We start from the raw sequence: 12,473 nt of genomic DNA, 5'->3' as shown, positions 1-12,473 counted from the left end.
ATATATTCTCCCATACTGCAGGATGCCTTTTTGTTTTGTTGATGATGTCCTTTGATGTACAAAAACTTTTTAGTTTGATGTAGTCCCAAGAGTTCATTTTTGCTTTTGTTTCTCTTTCTCGAGGAGATGGGTTCAGGAAGAAATTGTTCATGCTTATATTCAGGAGATGTTTGCCTATGTTGTCTTCTAAGAGTTTTATGGTTTCATGACTTACATTCAAGTCTTTAGTCCATTTCGAGTTTACTTTTATGTATGGGGTTAAACAGTAATCCAGTTTCATTCTCTTGCATGTAGCTGTCCAGTTTTGCCACCACCATCTGTTGAAGAGGCTGTCATTTCCCCATTGTATGTCCACGGCTCCTTTATAATATATTAATTGACCATATGTGGTTGGGTTTATATCAGGGCTCTCTAGTCTGTTCCATTGGTCTATGGGTCTGTTCTTGTGCCAGTACCAAATTGTCTTGATGACTGTGGCTTTGTAGTAGAGCTTGAAGTTGGGGAGCTTAATTCCCCCTGCTTTATTCTTCCTTCTCAGGATTGCTTTGGCTATTCGAGATCTTTTGTGGTTCCATATGAATTTTAGGATGATTTGCTCTAGTTCATTGAAGAATGCTATTGGTATTTTGATAGGAATTGCATTGAATCTGTAGATTGCTTTAGGCAGGATGGCCATTTTGACGATATTAATTCTTCCTATCCATGAGCACGGAATGTGTTTCCATTTATTGGTCTCTTCTTTAATTTATCTCATGAGTGTCTTATAGTTTTCAGAGTATAGGTCTTTCACTCCCTTGGTTAGGTTTATTCCTAGGTATTTTATTCTTTTTGATGCAATTGTGAATGGAATTGTTTTCCTGATTTCTCTCTCTGCTAGTTTGTTGTTAGTGTATAGGAATGCCACAGATTTCTGTGTATTAATTTTGTATCCTGCAACTTTGCTGAATTCACATATTAGATCTAGTAGTTTTGGAGTGGATTCTTTAGGGTTTTTTATGTACAATATCATGTCATCTGCAAACAGGGACAGTTTAACTTCTTCCTTGCCAATCTGGATGCCTTTTATTTCTTTGTGTTGTCTGATTGCCATGGCTAGGACCTCCAGTACTATGTTGAATAGAAGTTGGGAGATTGGGCATCCTTGTCTTGTTCCCGATCTTAAATTAAAAGCTTTCAGCTTCTCGCTGTTAAGTATAATGTATAATATTGGGTGTGGGTTTGTCATATATGGCCTTTATTATGTTGAGGTACTTGCCCTCTATACCCACTTTGTGGAGAGTTTTTATCATGAATGGTATTGAATTTTGTCAAATGCTTTTTCAGCATCTATAGAGATGATTATGTGGTTTTTGTCCTTCTTTTTGTTGATGTGGTGGATGATGTTGATGGATTTTCGAATGTTGTACCATCCTTGCATCCCTGGCATAAATCCTACTTGATCATGATGGATGATCTTTTTGATGTATTTTTTAATTCAGTTTGCCAATATTTTGTTGAGTATTTTTCCATTTATGTTCATCAGGGATATTGGTCTGTAATTTTCTTTTTTTGTTGTGTCTTTGCCTGGTTTTGGTATTAGAGTGATGCTGGCCTCATAGAATGAGTTTGGAAGTATTCCCTCCTCTTCTATTTTTTGGAAAACTTTAGGGAGAATGGGTATTAGGGCTTCACTAAATGTTTGATAAAATTCAGCGGTGAAGCCATCTGGTCCAGGAGTTTAGTTCTTAGGTAGGTTTTTGATTACTAGTTCAATTTCATTGCTGGTAATTGGTGTGTTCAGATTTTGTGTTTCTTCCTTGGACAGCCTTGGAAGGTTGTATTTTTCTAGAGAGTTGTCCATTTCTTCTAGGTTGTCCAATTTGTTAGCATATAATTTTTCATAGTATTCTCTAATAATTCCTTGTATTTCTGTGGTGTCCGTAGTGATTTTTCCTCTCTCATTCCTGTTTATGTGAGTAGGCTCTCTTTTTTTCTTGATAAGTCTGGCTAGGGGTTTATCTATTTTGTTTATTTTCTCAAAGAACCAGCTCTTGCTTTCATTGATTCTTTCTATTGTTTGATTCTTCTCTATTTTATTTATTTCTGCTCTAATCTTTATTATGTCCCTCCTTCCACTGAATTTGGGCCTCATTTGTTGTTCTTTTTCTAGTTTCATTAATTGTGACTTTAGACTGCTTATATGGGATTGTTCTTCTTTCTTGAGGTAGGCCTGTATTGCAATATACTTTCCTCTTAGCACAGCCTTGGCTGCGTCCCACAGATTTTTGTGGTGTTGAATTGTTGTTGTCATTTGTCTCCATATATTGTTTGATCTCTGTTTTTATTTGGTCATGGATCCATTGGTTATTTAGGAGTATGTAATGAAGCCTAAATGTGTTTGTGGGATTTTTCATTTTCTTTGCATAATTTATTCCTAGTTTCATACCTTTGTGGTCTGAGAAACTGGTTGGCACAATTTCAATCTTTTTGAATTTACTGAGGCTCTTTTTGTGGCCTGGTGTATGATCTATTCTTGAAAATGTTCCATGTGCACTTGAGAAGAATGTGTATTCTGTTGCTTTTGGGTGTAGAGTTCTGTAGATGTCTGTCAGGTCCATCCGTTCTATTGTGTTGTTCAGTGCCTCTGTCTCCTTAGTTATCTTCTGTCTGGTTGATCTGTCCTTCAGAGTGAGTGGAGTGTTGAAGTCTCCTAGAATGAATGCATTGCATTGTATTTCCCCCTTTAATTCTGTTAGTATTTGTTTCACATATGTGGGTGCTCCTGTGTTGGGAGCATAGGTATTTATAATGGTTATATCTTCTTGTTGGACTGACCCCTTTATCATTATGTAATGTCCTCCTTTGTCTCTTGTGACTTTCTTTGTTTTGAAGTCTATTTTGTTTGATACAAGTACAGCAACTCTTGCTCTTTTCTCTCTGTTAGTTGCCTGAAATATCTTTTTCCCTCCCTTCACTTTTAGTCTGTGTATGTCTTTGGGTTTAAAGTGAGTCTCTTGTAGGCAGCATATAGATGGGTCTTGTTTATTTTTTTTATCCATTCAATGACTCTATGTCTTTTGATTGGTGCATTCAGTCCATTTACATTTAGGGTGATTATTGATAGGTATATACTTACTACCATAGCAGGATTTCGATTCGTGGTTACCAAAAGTTCAAGGCTGCTTTCCTTACTATCTAAGAGTCTATCTTAACTCACTTAATATGCTCTTACAAACACAGTCTAAAGGTTCTTTTCTTTTTCTCTTCCTTTTTCTTCCTCCTCCATTCTTTACATATTAGGTATCATATTCTGTATTCTTTGTCTATCCCTTGATTGACTTTGGGATAGTTAATTTAATTTTGTATTTGCTTAGTAATTAGCTGTTCTACTTTCTTTTCTGTGATTTTATTACCACTGGTGACAGCTGTTAAGCCTTAGGAACACTTCCATCTATAGCAGTCTCTCCAAAAGAGACTGTAGAGATGGTCTGTGGGAGGTAAATTCTCTCAGCTTTTGCTTATCTTGAAATTGTTTAATCCCTCCTTCAAATTTAAATGATAATCTTGCCGGATAAAGTAATCTTGGTTCCAGGCCCTTCTGCTTCATTGCATTAAAAACATCATGCCACTCCCTTCTGGCCTGTAAGGTTTCTGCTGAGAAGTCTGATGTTAGCCTGATGGGCTTTCCTTTGTATGTGATCTTATTTCTCTCTCTGGATGCTTTTAATAGTCTGTCTTTATCCTTGATGTTTGCCAATTTTATTACTATATATCTTGGTGTTGTCTTCCTTGGGTCCCTTGTGTTGGGAGATCTGTGGATCTCCATGTTCTGAGAGACTATCTCCTTCCCCAGATTGGGGAAGTTTTCAGCAATTACCTCCTCAAAGACACTTTTTATCCCTTTCTCTCTCTCTTCTTCTTCTGGTACCCCTATAATGTGAATATTGTTCTGTTTGGATTGGTCACACAGTTCTCTCAATATTCTTTCATTCTTAGAGATCCTTTTTTCTCTCTGTGCTTCAGCTTCTTTGTATTCCTCTTCTCTAGTTTCTATTTCATTTATCGTCTCCTCCACTGTATCCAACCTGCTTTTAATACCCTCCATTGTGCTCTTCAATGATTGGATCTCTGACCTGAATTCATTCCTTAGTTCTTGGATATCTTTCCATACCTCCATTAGCATGTTGATGATTTTTATTTTTAACTCCATTTCAGGAAGAGTCATAAGGTCCATGTCATTTAAATCTTTCCCCTCAAGTTACATTAATTTTACTCTGGACCAGGTTCCTTTGGCGTTTCATATGTGTATATGGCGCCCTCTAGTGTCCAGAAGCTCTACTCTCTGGAGCCGCTCAGCCCCTGAAGCAATGTCGGGGGTCACAGGGGAGTTGTATTGGTGCCTGGGGGGAGGAAAGAGCTGTTTCCTGCTTCCAGCTGCTGTGCCTGTCTCCACTGCCTGAACCAGTGGGCCGAGCACACAGGTATAAGCTTCCGTCCCAGAGCAACCATATATGGATCCCTGCTTTCCACAAGCGGCTGGAATCCCAGTCTCCCCAGGAACTCTGCCTGTATTAACTTTCCAACCCCGTAATCACGCGAGTATCTTGAAAGCACCATGAAATGTAGGTTTGTGCTCCCAGAGCAGATCTTTGGAGCTAAGTATTCAGCAGTCCCAGGCCTTCCACTCCCTACCTGCTCCATTTCTCTTCCTTTTGCTGGTCAGCTTGGGTGGGGGAAGGGCTCGGGTCCAGCTGGGCCACAGCTTTGGTATGTTACCCTGTTCCATGAGGTCTGCTCTTTTCTCCAGGTGTATGCAGTCTAATGCAGTCCTCTTTCCTATTACTCTCTCAGGATTAGTTGCACCAACTATATTTTCGAATTGTATGCAGTTTTAGGAGAAAGCCTATCTCACTCTCACGCTGCCATCTTTAATCTTTGTCCAAAAAGTTTGCATTTTTAACAAGTCGCCAACCTAGAAATCTCTTTAAAATCTTATAAAAATATTCAGCTTAAAAATCATTTCCACCACCAACTTGAGAGAACACAAGGGTTCTGTATTTGTATTGTGAAATCAGAGGAGAATCTCCTTCACCCTGAGAAAAGATGAGGGTCACACATCTACAGGAAAGGAGGTGAGGTGGTCCCAAGCTACCTGAGCTCCTTGAGAATGATGTAGACTTTGGTGATCATCCATCTTTGGTCGTCATATTATCCACACTACAGCCATTCAAGCAAGACTCTTCTATTTCCATTTAGACCACTCTCATGTCCAGGAACTGGCTCTCTGCGGGCCGCACATGAAGTTTGACGAAGACCTTTGTGAGTGCATCTGTAAGACGCCCTGCCCCGAAGACCTCATCCAGCACCCAGAAAACTGCAGTTGCATTGAGTGCCAAGAAAGTCTGGAGAGCTGCTGCCAGAAGCACAAGATATTTCACCCAGACACCTGCAGGTCAGTGGCTTTGCACTTCACCTTAACTTGATTCATTGACATTTAATGTAAATGCCATTTTGATTCAATGCGATTCCTTATTGAGCCAGTTTTTTTTAATGCCCAAGCCCCTTTTTGATAGTAGAACAGAAATTTGGCAACTAAGGCATAAGTGAGAGTGTATGGAGTGATGATTAACTGTGAAATCAAGAAAACCCCACCTGTTGTTGCTGGATTATGGATCTTGAGAAAAAAGGAAATTAATGAGAATTAAACAATTTGGGGCGTGGTTTCAGATCAGCAGACTCTTTGGCTCAGTCTGTCTCAATATATGTTCATGTATGTTTGCTTTAAAAGTGAGGAAGGAGATGTCGGTGGATTTATATAGCAAGAAATTTACTGATGAATAGAACACTTAGAGGCTACCAACCGGGCTTTAATAGATTTTGTCTCCACATGGGATAACTGAACATTCAGGAGTTTATATTGACATTTTAAATACATATCGGGAAAACTTACTTTGAAATGTAATCAAATCGGAACATAGTTACTCCTTTGACTTTTATCCTTGATTCTGAATTTTCATGTTTATTTTCTTTTGCAACAGCTGTGAGGACAGATGTCCCTTTCAGGCCAGGCTATGTGCAAATGGAAAACCAACCTGTGCAAAGCATTGCCGCTTTCCAAAGGAGAAAAGGGCTGCCCGTGGGCGTCATGGTCAAGGAAATCCTTGATTCAACTTTGTTCTCAAGTCCCCCATGCCTGTCATTTTAAACAGCATGCTTCTTTGCCAGGTTGCTGCGACTGTTTTTTCCCAGGTGTTGGAGGAAAAAATCTGTTTTATTTAGTACCACAGTGAATCCAGATCAACCTTCCATTAAGCTGAGGACGCCCTGGCTCACTGACAGATGTCTTCTAACTGAAGCTGCCTCTGCACCCGAAGGAATGGAGAGGATGGAACCGGAGTGATCCCTTTTCGTTTGCTGAATGGAAAAGGTTCCATGTGATCAACTGCTCAGAAAGAGGAGGCCATTTGCATAGTCTCCTGGTCCTTTGCTAATTGCAACTGTCTTCTGAATTATTCTGACTCTTTCTTATGCAGATGATCAGCACTGATTTTCTGATTACTGTCCAGCTTGTAGTTTTGAGTTGACTGAACTACTGTGTGTTTCATATTTAAATGTACATAAAGAAAATAAACACCATTATTCAAGCCATATAATTTTATGTTTTTTAATATGCTACCACTCTACATTTCATGATAAAAGGAAAAATGTTTTAAAGAGAGAAAGCGATTTAGAAGTTGGAAGTATGGGGATAGAAGTGGGCACACAAAACTTGCAGTTTGGGGAAAACAAAGGCATTAGCTCTCAGAAGGTTTAAGATTCTAAATGTTGTTAAGTTAAGTGTAACCTAAAAAGCAGCAAGAAGGGAATCTTTCCTTTGATATTCAATTTAACTCGACTTGGGCCCCATCTGCCTGCTGATGCCCGGACATCTCTGAGAGCGGGTTTCTTCTGGCCAACTCTGGTTCAAGTTCCTGCACACTCAGCTCTCAGTTCATGGACATCTCAATTCTCATGGCCAGCGGATGCTTCTCTCTGTCCCACTGCTACCCAGGAAGGAAGCATGGGCCTTTTACCCTTGCTTTTCTCCAAAATACTCCCACAAACAATTTGTTGATGACTGGCATAGACTTTACTGAAAGTTTGGTATAACAGAGGGGGTTTAGCAGCATTAGCAGAATTGAGTTATTTAGCAAATAACTTAAAAGCTGATGCCCTCCCAGCATCTTGCATAGATAAACACAATCTATTACAGCACTTACTGCACAATTTTGTAAATAGTTCTGTTCATATTTATCTCCCCACTACATTGTGACCTCCTTATGATTGGGAACCATCCTATCAAATTTGTGTAGCCCATGTTTCTCAGGCCAGACTGTGTGGAGCTGTACAATAGCAAACAGAAAGATAATGACAAACAAGTATAACAAAATAGTTTTGTTTCTCCTGATGCTGCATGGTACAATTGTTGGGTCCTGGCCCAAGTCCCTGCCCCTCCTCTCTCTGGGATCCGAAATAGTTGATGAATTCTCCCCTCTTTCACTGAAGCTCTCTGTGGCCGGTGGCTCCAGGCGCTCGGCTCCCTTCCTGCCTTTAGTTCTGGGTCCCTGGCCTGGGGCCAGTCCATGCTGTGCTGCCGCCATCATTACCGCATCACTTAACTCGCGTCATGCTAGATGCTTGCTAGCCCCCTGGGCACGTCATGGGTGCACACAGCATGGACTGGCATTCAGCCCCCTTCATTCACTTTCTACCATCCTCTCTTCCTTCACAGTATTTGGTTTAGCTCCCTTAGGAGCTAGGCTGCAGATAGTCCAAGGAGCACCGCACAGTTAAAGGAGTCACTTTGGTAAAAAGAGGCTGGATCCCTGACAAGCAGAAAAAGCCTGAATTTAAGGACAGGCCCTGCCACCTCACGGCATTCTGGGGCTGAGCAAGCTCGTAGAGCTTCAGCTTCCTTGCCTGTCAAAAGTGGGTGATAATCTCATTTCCCTGCATCTCAAGAGTTGCTCATTTCACTTAAGTGAAATTACCTTAAGTGAAAACAATTTGAAAAATACAAGGTACTTTACAAATTAAAAGGATTACATGGAAGGAGAGAAGGGGACTGTGAGCGAAGTTCTGGGATTGTCCTGGATTCCTGGATCTGCCCTAAAGCCAGCTCAAACATGTTTGGTTAGTGGCTCTGGTTTCCAAATTGCCAGTTAGATGGAGATATTAGAGGGAATCTGGGCTAGGACAAAACTATTTTTCATCTGGCTTTAGTACTTCTAAAACCCAACTGTCCATTAACCACCAGGAGATTTGCACTTGGAGCCCTGAGGCGGTGTCTGAGCTGGGATGGGGCTGATCCTCAAGGTGGAGGTGGGGTAACTGGTCTATTGCCTTATTAGAATTCACTGGTCATGGCACAGAAATACTTATCACACGAATAGGTTTGGAATGTGGGTGGAAAATTCTCAACTTGCTGCAAAATAAAAATATGTGAGAAATCCCAAGAGTTTAAAGCAAACACGATAAATGCCAGCAATGCCTGGTGTCCCTGATTAAGCCACAAAGCCAGAAATTGTATGACTATGACAGCACAGATCATAAATCTGCGATTAGAGCAGTGTGGTGAGAAGCCCTTTAGAGATGGAAACAGATTGGACAGCACAGCAGTCAGAGTTGGATGAGATGAAAATACTGTCTGACATACTTGATAGGGGAGATGACACAAATAATCCGTGTTAAGGCCTTTAAGGAAGGGAACCGTTCAGGGGCAATTAAGAGCTTAATGGCTTTGCTCATTCTGTCAACAAGAGCTGGACTTGGTCTCATTTACTCAGGATCCTCAGTGTGAGAACAATGTCTTCCATACAGCAGGTGCCTAGTAAATAATTATTTAATAAACAAATAATAACCTAATTAATAACAGTATTCCATTGATTTTGTCACCAGTGAATGGGAACTCAACTGCTGCTGGAAGGCCCAGGATGGTCACTCATACTCCAGGCAGCTTTTCATCATTTTCTTGCCTGAGCTTCTTCCCAACATAGCCACTGCCTTACAAGAAGAAAGATGCCAACAGACGTGCCCCAGTGCATAGGCACTTAGGAAACTTTTGCTGCATCTCATTTATTGATGTCCTCTTGGCCAAACAAGTGACATGGCCAAGCCCAGAGTCAGTGTGGGAGGGGATTAGACAAGAGTGCAAATATTGGAAAATGGCTTCTTATTGGAGGCCACCCATGTGCCAGTCTCCCACAAGGCTGGCTCCTGTCTCTAGCCACATGTGGAGCCCTGTCAGTCTCTATTCTACAAGAGATGAACCCTGGTTCATGTCTTTCTGCTTTCACATTCAGAGCCCAGGACCTATACGGCTTTGGTCTGATTACTGTTCTGCATTTTGGTTCTGTTTCTGATACATGGAAATGTTTATGTTCTTTTTTAAATCACAGCTCTAACTTCCTCGCGCATATTATAGCTCTTATTTTTCTATTTGAAGCAGACTGAAGATGGAGGAGTCTCAAAATATCAACTGAAAATGTCATCTTGGCTGGAAGTCTGCCTCAACATCGACTCCATTTTCCTTAGTAAAATCCTCTACCAGTTTGCCCCCGCCGTCACTGGAAATGCCACCCTTCTCCTGTCTGAACCCTTTTTCTTCTTTCCCTGTATTATTACAGAACAGCGTTCACTGGACAGTTGGCACCTGTCTCTGTTCCTTGTTCTCGTTCTGGGAATGATCTTGGCTCTCCACAGTTGCATGAACACCCTTTATTTCTACTAGCTAAACGCTGGTGGCTAGAAATACTATTCTCCTTTGAACTCCCAGTATTTTTCTTGTATTTTCCGATGGCACTTACTGCTTCCTACATTTTATCATAGATCTTCTCACATGCCCTAACTCTGTCTTGGTTCCTTGGGCATAAAGCTCATGATGGATTTTTCCCTGTCTTGTGCCTTATACATAGGTAGCAGGCTCTCCATACAAATGTGATGCCTTCCTACTCCAAAATTATCCATGGTATCTAATTTACATATGAATTTGCAAAAAGCTGAATTTCAAGAGGTGATACCCACATTTATTTTATACCTTCTACATCTTTAGGTCATTTTGTACTACAGCTGGTATTGATTGCCCTCATATTTTATTAAACATATTCAGAATACACTGCATGTACGTGTTTTAGTGTAATAGTGGTTTCTAAGAAAATTCTCTAAAGGCATACTTTGATCCCATACATTTGGGCAGAAAACTGTAATTCGAATTATCCCTAGATTTATAGCTTAATCCTGCTGCTACAACTTCCTTGACTTTTGGAAAGTAGCTTTAAATAGAGACCTTTGCTTAAGGTTTAACTGACTATAAATGGAGTCTCATACCCACGTGAGATTGTGAATCATGCACAGAATCATGACTTATGTGCCTTTTAACGATCGGTGCCTAGGCCAGAGACTGGGGCCTGCTGTTCAGTGTTTTCTGACTTTGTTGGAGTCTATAGATTATGTTGGCACAGCCTGCAGTTTCTCAACCCCCGCCCCCATAGAGACTCAGCAGCCCTGTGCCTTCATTAATGTCTATTTATAAAGGCAGCCTATTCTACAGTATTTAAAGCACAAAGAACCTTTCAAGGAAAGTGGATTGCTTTTTACTATTGGTAAAAGGTACATAAAATCTAGGAAAGATAAAAAGCTTTTAAAACATACGTACTAAATTTAATATTCTTTGTATTCTGCACAAAGCCTTTTACAGAGTAGGCACTCAGTAAATGTTTGATGATGATGAGAGAAAACATTTCCTCTGTTTTGAAAAATCACAACTCTTGAAGGAGTATTGGCATCAGGATCTTAGATTCACGGTAGAGTTTCAGAAGTGTGCTGTGGTCAGAAGTGTGGCCGTGGCAAACTAGGGGCTCAACAAATGAGGCTTAACCCTCATTTATACCTCATATACTCTTGTCTTAAAACCTATTGCAAAATGAAAAGGAGACCAAAGCAATGTGTCATCTGGCAGTGTTGGTGTTATCTGTGAAACCAACTGCAAATTATTAAGCGTGAATATGTGTCCTTGAGTCTTTATCACCTTTATTCTCTGATGCTTCAGTATTAACACAGGGAAGAGTATTTATTCCTGCTAGAGGCTTATTCATTAAGGTTAAGTCATTACTACACTTGAAATCCTATAATCAAAATGCTCTTTGACTTATTGCACTGTACTTTTTATAAGGTACACTCCATGAAATGTTTTGAATACATTTTATTGGATATATAACAGGTATCAGGGACTGTGCTGGTCTTGGATAAAGAAATTCGTTAATACAACTAAAACTTATTCAATGTGTATTACCAGGAACAAACAGACCCTGCCTCAGCTTACTATCTGGCTGAAAAGGCAAATACGATTGCCAGCTTTCAGAATAAAGGCCATGTGTGATCCCAAGAAGTTACACGTGTTCAAGGATCAGGTTGAAAAGGAAGGGGAATGACAGCCAGGTGAAAAAGTTGAGTATCACATGATAAATGCTATACCAGCATATGGCCAAAATATTATCAAAATACAAAAGAGGGTTTAATTATCTCTGGAAGCTTGAGGAGGGCATCAAAAAGAGCTGAAATAAATAGGACTTCCAATTTCTACAGGCTTAAAAGGGGTGCTGGTGCTAGTGCTGAATAAGGCATGAGTTCTTGAAGTGTATACAGTCACAGGGCTGCAGAACTCCAAGGACCAACCATGACAGGTGGATGACCATCAGACCATTCCCATTGATTCATTAGCCTCCTGCCCAAGCACCACCATAACCAGCTGAACCAGTCTTAGTGGGAATTGATATTTCAGCTCTGACCTCAGATTTTCTCCAGAGTGTAGAGTTGCCATATAAATGCAAAAAGCCCAGTTAAATGTGAATTTCAGATAAAAGACGAATAATTTTTTAGTAAAGTCTCCAGTATCTGGGACATAGTTATATAAAAATATTTATCTTAAATGGAAAAAAATGTATTTGACTTTTTATTTGTGTATTATTTGCTACGTCAGGCAACCTTACCAGAGTGGTAAGAACTAGCACTGTCCGCTGTGGCGCAGATAATCACAAACTACACGCCACCTCGATCCCGGTTTTCTGCAGCCTTCTCATCCAAAAGTCTCTCCAATCAGAAGCTTGCGAGAACAGGCTTCCCGAAACGAGACGCTGTAACTAGGCAACCGAGGCGCGAGCCCTCCCCTCAAGCCACAGGAGCAGGTTTAGAAGTGCGGTGCATCCTGGGAATGAGTTTTCTAAGTTTGGATTCTCTGCCAAAGGCCGCTAGACTACAACTCCCAGCAGCGCTAAAGGCTCGCTGAGAAGCACGCTGGGAGTTCTGGTTTTACCCTGCGGAAGTGTCCTGGTGGGGTGCTTGCATAAGACACCACGGCCAATTTTTAGAGATCCCCCACATTAAGAACTCGTGTAAAAGGTTAAACTGAGGATTACTGCTTTCAGTCCGGAGAAAACAAGTCTTCCGGCAGATCGCAT

General features: G+C 40.7%; 1 protein-coding gene across 1 annotated transcript in view; it reads left to right on the top strand.

Moving 5' to 3' along the window:
• VEGFD (vascular endothelial growth factor D) overlaps positions 1-6,620 on the top strand; it is a 36,723-nt gene extending 30,103 nt beyond the window's left edge. Inside the window, exons 6-7 of the mRNA XM_036912929.2 lie at positions 5,236-5,431; positions 6,018-6,620. Coding sequence (XP_036768824.1) covers positions 5,236-5,431; positions 6,018-6,144 — 323 coding nt within the window. The 3' untranslated portion in view covers positions 6,145-6,620. The remainder of the gene's footprint in view (positions 1-5,235; positions 5,432-6,017) is intronic.
• The last annotated feature ends 5,853 nt before the right edge of the window (positions 6,621-12,473 follow it).

This window comes from Manis pentadactyla, chromosome X, assembly GCF_030020395.1.
Source record: "Manis pentadactyla isolate mManPen7 chromosome X, mManPen7.hap1, whole genome shotgun sequence".
Taxonomy (NCBI): Eukaryota; Metazoa; Chordata; class Mammalia; order Pholidota; family Manidae; genus Manis; species Manis pentadactyla.
The sequence above is the reverse complement of the archived record's forward strand: the minus strand, read 5'-3'. Positions and strand labels throughout refer to the sequence as shown.